A 9,739-nucleotide genomic window follows, 5' to 3' on the forward strand; every position below is an offset into this window, starting at 1 on the left:
TAGGATCTCCATAAATAGCTGTAGGAATTAGCGCCCCCATTTCCCTGTGTGGAAACTGCGGCTCAAAGAGGGGATGTCTTGCCCTCACCCCCAGGTCTGATTAGGCGAGAGACGCGGTGAAAGCGCCGCCCCAGCCTCTGCACACAGTAGGCGCTTCGGTAAAGGCGCGGGGAAGGTCCCACGGGCGCTGTGTGTGTCTCCGGCACGCCGCGGGGCGGGGTAGACGGGGCGGGCGTATGCAAATAGACCGCGAGGAGGCCAGGGATTGGCCGGCGCAGGCGGGGGCGGGGCGCGCCGAGGGAGGGCCCGGGCCGCCAGGTGCGCAGACCCGGAGAGGCGGAGAGGCGCTGGGCTCCGGACCCCCTGGAACACCTCGCCAGCGCCCCCGCGGCTTGTTCAGGGCGATGCCTCCGCTTTGGGCCCTGCTGGCCCTCGGCTGCCTGCCGCTCGGTGTGGGTGAGCGAGGAAGGGGAGAAGGGGTCGTGTCCCGTGTCCCGTGTCCCGTGTCCCGTGTCCCGGGAGGGCAGGCAGCTGAGTCCGAGGCCCCGACCCTCCCACAGTCCTGAGAGGAGCCGGGGTGGAAACAGCGTTGGGAACGGGAACTTCGTGTATTGGCTCCAGGAACAGGCAGGATGCCTGCTCTGTGCCAAGCCCTGTGCCAACCCCCTTGGCTCTGGGGATTCGGATATTGACAATAAAGACAACATTGATTAATAAGCTTCCTTGGGTGGGGATTCCAGGGTCAAGGATCACAGGTCCCTGTGATGGGTGCTGTGAGAGACAGCACACAGGGGACTGTGGGAGAGCAGAGAACGGGCTGGACAAGAGGCTGCAGATGCCTGGACTGGAGGAGACGGAGGGACATTTCGGGGGAAGAGGCAGTGTGGGCAAGTTCAAGGAGGGAGGGCGGCATGGTCTATCCTAGGAATCTCCGGACCACGGTCCATCAGCATGGCTGGAGCATGGGATGGGATGGGGTGGGATGGGGTGGGGTGGGGTTGCTTTGGGGTGAGGCTAGAGACCCAAAGAAGCAAAGCTCAGAGCTCCGGGACTTTGATGCCCCTCCACAGAGGCTGGACTGTGTTGGAGGCCCTTTCAATGCAGTGGGGAGTCACAGAAGGGGCCTAGCAGGAAAGCAATGGGGTCAGATTTGCCTGTTAGAGAGCAAAGGACTGGGAGGGGGGAGGCTTGTTCCTGGGGTCCAAGTGAAGAGAGTAGAACTCCCAGACTGGGCTGACTGGGTGAAGAGATGCTTGGAGAGGCAATGGGGTTCTTGGCAATTGACCGTCTGTGGATGGAGAGACAGGGCAGCAGTTAGGCTGGACTGCTTGGTTTTGAGGGTGGGGGATGGCTGGTGGGGGCAGGGATGCTGCCTGGTCTGAGACAAATTCCTGAGATGGCCTGTGGGGAGGGTGAACCCCAGCGCCTGGTATGCCCTAGGTGCACAGTTACTGTATGCAGACACGGGGCGGGGGGTGCACAGAGTGTGCCTATGGGTGTGGACAGTTCTACTGGGGCTCAGCTCCTGTCCTCACCGCCTCCTCTAGGTGTGAACCTCCAGCCCCAACTGGCCAGTGTGACCTTTGCCACCAACAACCCCACCCTCACCACTGTGGCGTTGGAAAAGCCTCTCTGCATGTTTGACAGCTCGGCGGCGCTCGACGGCACCTATGAGATCTACCTCTATGTTCTCGTCGATCTAGGTGAGGGTTCTGCTTCCCTCGGCGGCACGGAAAGGGTCTTTGGCCCGTGTGCAGGGAGGAGGACAGGAGGCAGGCAGTCAGATGTTCTAGCTCTGTCTTTCAGCTCCCCCGTGTACCTCACTGGCAGGCACCTGTGCTGCTCGGTGCCAGCCCTGGGCTGTGCACTGCAGCCCCACATGCGCCCTTGCCCTGGAGAGATGTGCAGGCTAGCAGAGAAAGAGACAGCGCCCATCACTGAGCACATCCATCACGCTCGGTGCTTCATGCACCTTGGGGCTAATGTTTACGACCAGCCTGCAAGACAACTGTCCCATCACAGAGCAAGGAATCAAGGCATTCGTGGGAGCTTCCAGCTGGAAAGTGAGTCCGGATCTCTGCGGTGTCTCAAGGCCTAGCCCTTCCCCAGGCTTCCCCAGCTGAGTCTCACCTGGCGTTGGCCAGGGGAACCAGGCACTTGGCCCCATGTGCTCTGGGCCAGCCCCGCCTGTTCACTGGAGCAACCCTGGGCTGCTGGGAGAAGGAACCCAGGGACAGCCTCTGGCATATCTGGCAGCTGGTCATTTACAACAGCTCGTTCAGAGCTGTCACCTGGGCCAGGGCCCAGTCTGTGCATACTGCGGGCTGTTTCTCTCCCATTTCACAGACGGGGGTCCAGAGAGGTAAAGCAAGTCATCCAAAATCACCCAGCAAGTAAGGAAGGGACCTAGGACCCAACATAGGTCTATGTGACTCCATGCTATTTCCCCTGTACCACATGACCCCCCCTTTCTCATTTTGCAGAAGAGAAGATCCAGGGGCATCTGGGTGGCCCAGTGAGTTGAGCAACGACTTTTGGTTTGGGCTCAGGTCATGATCTCAGGGTCATGAGATCGAGCCCTGCAGCCAGCTCTGTGCTCAGCAGGGAGTCTGCTTGAGACTCTTTCTCCCTCCCCCTCTCCCCCTCCCAGCTGCACTCCTCTTTCTCTCTCCCCCAAATAAGTAAACATATCTAAAAAAAAAAAAAAAAAAAAAAAGATCCAGCACTCTCAGGGGGAAAGTGACGGAAGTCTGTTGGGGTGGGAGGACCTGTAAGATCTTACCTGCCTGTAGGAAGAGGAGCCTTCCTCTTGCCTGAAGTCGGGGGTGCTCCTGTCTATCTCCTCCAATGCACAGGGAGCCCCTGAGGCAGGACCTGACCCTGCCGTCGCCTGGGACCCCATGGCACAGCACAGCACTAGCTCAGAGTGGGTGTTCTGGGGTATTGGGTGACCAGCTGAGTGAGTCCCGTCCAGCCGGCGTGGCCAGGACCCTCACTGCTGACACTGTCTCTCTAGCCAGCTCCAGGAACGCCTCCGTGCAGGACAGCAGCAGGACCCCGCTGAGCTCCACGTTCCAGCAGACAGAGGGAGGGAGGACAGGCCCCTACAAGGCCACGGCCTTTGACCTTACCCCCTGCAGCGACCTGCCCAGCTTGGATGCTGTAGGGGATGTGGCCCGGGCCTCCGAAATCCTGAATGCATACCTGGTCAGGGTGGGTGCCAACGGGACCTGCCTGTCCGACCCCAACTTCCAGGGCCTCTGCAACCCGCCCCTGTCAGCAGCCACGGAATACAGGTGGGTGTGAGCGGCTGCGGGGCAGTGGCAGCTATGCCCCGGCCCCCACTCAGGAAGACCCAGGAGGGGTGAGGCGTGAGAGGCCCTATTTCGTGTGCCAGGACTGTTCTGGGTCTCCTGGAGGGGCGTGCTTCGGGCCGTGGGGCCGGGCCAGGGCCCCGTGTGCTCAGAAGGACCCCTGCTTGGCTTAGTCCTCTGCCATTGCCATCTTGAAATTCTTCATTGTTTTAACAGGTGGCCTGCATTTTCATTTTGCTCTGGGCTCCACAAATTGTGCGCGTGGTCCCGGCTCATCGCCCGCATTCCAGTTACTTACCCAATCGGCTTCATTCACCAGGGGAGGAAACTAGCTGGTCCAGAGAGGGAAGGGGGTCACTGCTTTTCAAGCAGTGACCCCACGTGAACTAGAGCCCCGTTGAAGGCTTTTCCAGCTCCCACCCCATCCTCTGTGTCTTCCTACCTCCTTCCGGTGTATCCTTCTGTGCCCCCTCTCCCAACCCCAGCAGGTCCCTGATTCCTCTCCACACTCATTTCTTCTCTGTGCAGAGCTTGGGGCTCAGCTCTGATCCATGGCCATGGGGTCTCGCCTGGTGCCAAAGCCATGGGTACACCCTCTCCCGTTACCATGGAAACGCCTGAGGCTGGAGTCCCTGTACCTGCTTGGCTCACCGGGGCCGAGACCATTGCTCACCTGCCATCCTGTCAGAGGGCTTGCCTCGCCTTTGGCCTCGGCCACAGGGAAAAGCCACAGTGTCCTCTTCCCCGGCCTCAACCTCTTACCTCTGACCTTGTTCTTAATGTGGGAAAACCTCCCCTTCCACCTACCTCCTCAAACTTCCTACCTGGGGACACAAGGCACATATCCCGGCTTCTGGAATTCTCCTCTTCAAACCCGGAGAAATAGAAGATCAGGCAAAACCCCTGAGGCTGTAGAGACTTTAAGGGTCTTCGTTTTTTGGAAGTGTTAAATGAGAGGCTGTTGGTTCTTGAGTTCTCAGAATACCCATCCTTTAAAACTGACCGCATCTGAAGCCTCGAGCGGGCTCTGTGAACCTTGCGCTGATCTTTCTTCATGATTAGTGACTCTCAGCTGGGGTTTTCTATGTAAGAGGGAAGCCCTGACCCAGGGCAGTTGGGTGGGGAATGAATATTATTCCTTTTTTTCTTTTTTAAGTCCCTTTTGTGAACCAAGGACCAGGCTGGGAATGGTGGAAGGCAAGAATGCTACAAGGATACGTGGGTCGATATTCAGCAAATAGACTACACTCGTCTTGTAGATAATGTAGAAACAGGGGGCCCCAGACGGAGAGCTGAGAGGAGGGCCACTGACGCCGAAGTCTTCATGGAAAGGGTCCAGGGGCAGGAATAGGGGGTAACAGCATCAATGCCAAGTCCAGCACTGTCCTGTTGCCCAGAGCTTACCCAGTGGCCGTCTAGACTTGCGTCTCCTAGAAGGACTCCCTCTGCCCCCCACACCCGCCACCCTAATCCCTCCACCTGCCTGTGGTCGGGGCGCACAGGATGGACAGAAGTCCCCGTTCTCTCTGTCCCCCTGCAGGTTCAAATACGTCCTTGTCAATATGTCCACGGGCTTGGTACAGGACCAGACCCTGTGGTCGGACCCCATCTGCACCAGACGGCGTAAGTGGCGGGGCTGGGCTGGGGGGCGACCCTCAGGGGAAGCCGGGAAAGCATACTCAGGCTGTCCCTCAGAAAAGTCTCCCCAGACACAGGCAGGCCATTGGGTTGAGGGGGAAAATGCATCTTAAAATGGTTGGACCTGAAATTCCCCCTCCCCTCCGTTCCCTGAGGACCAGGAGCTGTAGCAGAGGCAGGTGAAGAGGGGTCGGAGGGCATGACTGAAGTCAAGGCATTTGCCTCCAAGGGGCATGGAGTTTCCATTCTAACCCAGCCCTTTGTTGAGACCTCACAGCCATGTGAGATGGCTCCAGATGGTTCTGGATAGCTCTGGATGGCTCCGGAGTCTAGGATTCAGTGCAGGGGGTGCCCACCTCTCCACACTGTTATCTGGGGACTGGGTGGGTTTCCTGAAGGTGGGGGGGGGGCTCAGAGGCCCAGGCATCTGCCTGCGGTCCTGCCCTGTCCCTCCTCAAGCCTCCATCCAGGTTCTCAACACACATCTGAGGTTTATGCACATAATCGTGTCTGTTGAACCTGAGAGGCAATGGAAGAGATTTCCGACGGTAATCTTGACAGCACCCGACCCTAACTTTACAGCCCCCTCCCCACACCTTGGCCCCCAAGATGAGACTTCATGCTAGGACGGCTCAGCCTAGAGCAGAGAATTTTACCTGTAGAGCCCCTCCCCCACCCCCATGGTGAGCTTTGGGGCCTCAGTAGCTCTGAAGTGTTGCTTGAGGTCACATGGCTAGTGAGGGGCGTAGACAGGCATGTGTGCACGTGTGGCGGGCGTGGCCCCCACCCACCCTTCCTGTGGCACGCCCGTGTGTTGCGGTTCCCCTGCAACAGGGCTGCCCTGGGACCGAGTGTGCTGAGTTCCAGCCCAGCCTCTGCGCCTCTGCTCTGTGAACCCCTCAGGACCTCAGTCTCCACATCTGAGAAGTGGGAAGAAAAAGCCTTGCTCTGACCCGCAGCAGGGTTCCTTGGAGTAATCCAGACAAAAGCAGCAGGCCTGGCTCTTTTTGGGCAGGGCCTGAGGTCTGTGTGTGGGGAGAGTGTGCCCTTTGGGACCAGATAGACCTGTAGACTTGAGTCTGGAGTCCGAGTGCCCTTGAACAGGGACTCAGCCTCCCTCAGTGGGTGAGCGATCTGCAGAATGCGGGTCTTGTCGGGTCTTCATGGGACAGTGGCCGGAAAGCGGCCGCTTACAGGAGGCCCTATAAATTGTTCACTTAGTTCCAGGAGGGTGACATGGGCCAGAGCAGAGGGGGAGCCGTGGTGTACCCGGCTCCCTTAGACCGGGGCCCCTTGTCGCATCTTTAATTGCTTATAATCCGGGTCCCCTCCATTTCACCAGAAGAGTTGAGTTCATTTAGAATTTTAAATTATGCAGAAAGACAGTTAAAAGAGGAAGAGACAAGACACACGAGGGAGTTGGGAAGTGGACGTGGGGCTCACAAGTTAACTGCACCTCGGACCTGGGGGGAGACCGACTCTGACCCGGGTCCCGGCTTCATCCTGAGATCTGTGGCTGCCAGGCCGGGGGGGCCCCGTGTGTCCCTGGGAGAAGGCTGAGGGGAGCAGGGTCTGGGGAGTAAGCGGGCCTGTGTCCTGTCAGCCACCCCGTACGCGGCGATCGACACGTGGCCGGGCCGGAGGAGCGGGGGTATGATCGTTGTCACGTCCATCCTGGGCTCCCTGCCCTTCTTCCTGCTCATCGCCTTTGCGGGCGCCATTGTCCTCAGCCTTTTGTGAGTACCCGTCCACTGCAGGGCAAGACTCGGGGGCACCCTGGGCATGCTCCCCCCGGAGGGTCTTCCGAGGTGGGGGCGAGCCCGGAAGGCAAGGGAGCTGCCTTCCACCCTGGGTGGGGTGGGGTCCGGTGAGAGGCGAGCAGTGTCGGGGTCATTCAGCGGGGCAGGGACGGGCTCAGCAGTGACGCTTTGTGCGTGGGTCTCAGCTCCCACACCTCTCCTCCTATGCCTCAGCTTCCTCATCTGGGAAATGGGGACACTAATCAGTGTTATCCTCCCTGTGGAGTCGTGACGGTTAAGTGACATAATCCCTACAGAGTTCTTAGGGCAGCACCTGCATGCTCCACAGCCACGAGCTGCTGTTGTCATAACTCACCCACTGTCTGGACAGGTGGGGAAACTGAGAGCACAGTGGAGGAAGGGTGGCTCAAGGTCACATAGCCAGTTAAAACAGAGCATCTCCTGATGCTACCCAGCTCTAATGGGTGTGTGTTTGGGTTAGGACTTGAGGCGTCCTGTGGGTGTCCGGAGAATCTAACAAGGCTGTGCAGGGGGATGTCGGGTGTGCGCCCAAGCCCCTAATCCTGGGAGGCCGGCCCAGGGGGGGAAGCAAGGCATCAGCAGGTGCTGTGGGAATTCAGAGGAGGGTGAGGGAGATCTTGCCTGGAGCACCAGGGTGGGCTTCCTGGAGGAAGGAGCAGCAGGAGCAAAGTCTCTCCAGGACAGGGATGAATCGTGTGCTTCTGAGTGAGAGGGAGGGAGCCCCTGGAAGGCTTTGAAAATGGCAGGGGTGCCTGTCCCAGCGTGGATGGGCGGAGCAGATGGAAAAGCTTCTCGGAGTAGGTGGGATTAAGTGGACACAGGAATTAGCCAGGTGGAAAAAGCCACGTGGGTGGGGAATGGAGTAGGGGGCAGTGAACTTGCACATCTGGTTGCCCTCTGCCATTTAAGTAATAAAAACAAATAATAGATAAGATTAGCCACCAAGAGTCTGGTCTGTCTGGCCAGACCTGGGAGCCGTCAGGACCTGCTTCTGTCCCTCCCTCCTTTTGGACAACACGTTATTCTGGCAACGAATGTCCTGTTATCTGACTTTGGCCTGGCTCTTCCATTTATCCCTCCTCCATCCCACCCCAGCTCCAGCTCCACCAAGCTTCCCACTGTTGCGGCAGAACTCTTAGCCCTTCCTATCACATGCCTGGAATGCCTTTCTCAGCACCACGTTTCTCCCTCAGGGCATACTAACTGTCCTCTCCTCCGGGAAGCCTCCTCCTGGCTCCCACCTACACTTGTTCATTCTGTCTGGTCATTCTTTGCTGTGCATGCCTAAGACGACATCTGTGAAAGCAGTGTGTAAGTAGCAAGTCCCTGACCAGCTAGAGGAGTTTAGGCTTGCTCTGTGCCCCTAACCCTTGCCCTCTCCATCCCCTCGGTCAGGGACACGGGCAGCTCGGACAGGGAAACGACACACGACTCCCAAATCACGCAGGAGGCCGTCCCCAGGTCCCCGGGGACCTCGGAGACTGCATACACGTCTGTGAACCGGGGGCCGACGCTGGACAGGGCTGAGGTGTTTGCCAGCAAGCTCCAGGACTGAACCCGGGCACCACTCCTGGGCTTCTGCATTCTCCCCTCTGGCCTCACCCAGGGGTCTGCACGGAGCAAGGGGCTCACGCCCTGACCCCACCCACAGAGAAACAAGGCATGTTGGTCCAACTTGCAGGAACACTTTCAATAAAATCTTCCCAAGATTCTGAGTTCAATAGAGATAGACGGAATGAACGAGTGAGAAGGTGGACGAATGAGTGAATGAGCCCACGTCCTAGGGAGGGGTTGGACTGTTTCTCGAGAGGGTGGGGGCAGGAGGCTGATTTTCAGTCAGAGTGGAGGTGGTGAAGATTAGGAAAACCGGGGTTGTCAGAACACCTGGAACATCTGGAAGATGGGGGAACCAGCCCCCCCGCCCCGATCGCCTCTGGTGAGCTGGGGGGTGGGTCCTGAGAGGCTGTGTGTGCAGTCATTAGATGGTGTTTGGGGTTCACTGTTTACGAGGTACTGGAAGCCAAACTGGGCCTCCAGGGGCAGCTGCTGGCGGCTCCTGTCAGCCCCAGCAGCCATCTTCTTCCCTCTGGGGCTCAGCTTCCTCATCTGTAAAATGGGCTGATGTAAACTGCTAATTTCAAGGCTCCTCCTCAGCTTTCCCTGAAAGCCCCATGGTGGGCGGGCAGAGGAGGCTTCAGGACTCAGCAAGTCCACTTGGGGAGTGAAGGGACTCTCCCAGTCCTGCTTCTCGGCTCAGATGACTCACTTCTGTCTTCCGAGCCAGGTAGCAAGGCCACTTCTCTTTGGGGAAGGTGCGAAACGAGTCATGGTCCCACTTGCCATCACCAAAAGAAGAAGTCTGTCAGAGCAGGACTGGGTTATAAAGCAGGAACACTGTCAGCTGTAAGACCACATTCCTGAGTGGCAGTGTGGCTCCCCATTGGCCTTTATCAGCAGTGGTGGGATGGGGTGCTCTGAGGGCCCTAGATCGTCCTCTGGGGGCACGGATGCTGAGACATGCGCAGATCCGCTAGAGGCTTCCAAAGCTGAGAAGGCAGAAGTTGTGGGAAGAAGCCTAAAAGCAGGGAGGGGTCAGGAGAAGCCAGAGCAGCTGAGGGTCCCAGGAGCTGAGAGGAGCCCAGGCACTGGGCAGTGGGGACGGGAGGGAGCCATGATGCTGCTTTCAAGAGGGCACCAGCCCAGGTAAGTCTTGGACCTGCTCCCGATCCCTCAAGACTGTCTTCTAGGACACAGCAGGATGGCCTGGGCAGCCACTGGAATTCCCACTTCCCCCGTCTTGTGCATCCTTCCCAGCCCTCCCTCCATTAGGACAGTCCTTCCAGAGCGTCCCTCGGAGAATCTCCAGCAGCAGCAGAGGAGGGCAAAGCTCCCTGGAAGTCTGCTGTGGTTGGAAATTCATGCAAGTTTGCATTCTGCTTTATAACATGCCTGTATTTATTTTATTTTTAATTAAGGTGAGATTCACATAACATAAAATTAACTATT

General features: G+C 58.1%; 1 protein-coding gene across 4 annotated transcripts; it reads left to right on the forward strand.

Annotated features, from left to right (window-relative positions):
• Positions 1-313: 313 nt before the first annotated feature.
• On the forward strand, positions 314-9,739 carry UPK3A (uroplakin 3A). Of its 4 annotated transcripts, XM_034644226.1 has the most exons (7): positions 314-456; positions 1,548-1,703; positions 1,794-2,063; positions 3,017-3,296; positions 4,855-4,937; positions 6,556-6,688; positions 8,129-9,739. In XM_034644226.1, the coding sequence occupies exons 1-7, from the start codon at positions 405-407 to the stop codon at positions 8,286-8,288; spliced, it is 1,134 nt and encodes a 377-aa protein (XP_034500117.1). In that variant the 5' UTR covers positions 314-404; the 3' UTR covers positions 8,289-9,739. The 4 variants fall into 4 exon arrangements, with proteins under 4 accessions (XP_034500117.1, XP_034500118.1, XP_002922955.1 ...); XM_034644227.1 differs by lacking the exon at positions 6,556-6,688; XM_002922909.4 differs by lacking the exon at positions 1,794-2,063.

Source organism: Ailuropoda melanoleuca, chromosome 15 (assembly GCF_002007445.2).
Source record: "Ailuropoda melanoleuca isolate Jingjing chromosome 15, ASM200744v2, whole genome shotgun sequence".
Taxonomy (NCBI): Eukaryota; Metazoa; Chordata; class Mammalia; order Carnivora; family Ursidae; genus Ailuropoda; species Ailuropoda melanoleuca.

Excerpts from the sequence above, each read along its gene's own strand:
- UPK3A (XM_034644226.1), top strand. The coding sequence starts at position 405 with ATGCCTCCGCTTTGGGCCCTGCTGGCCCTCGGCTGCCTGCCGCTCGGT. Across the intron at positions 3,297-4,854 it reads TCAGCAGCCACGGAATACAG|GTTCAAATACGTCCTTGTCA; the intron begins GTGGGTGTGAGC and ends GTCCCCCTGCAG. Across the intron at positions 6,689-8,128 it reads GCCATTGTCCTCAGCCTTTT|GGACACGGGCAGCTCGGACA; the intron begins GTGAGTACCCGT and ends CCCCTCGGTCAG.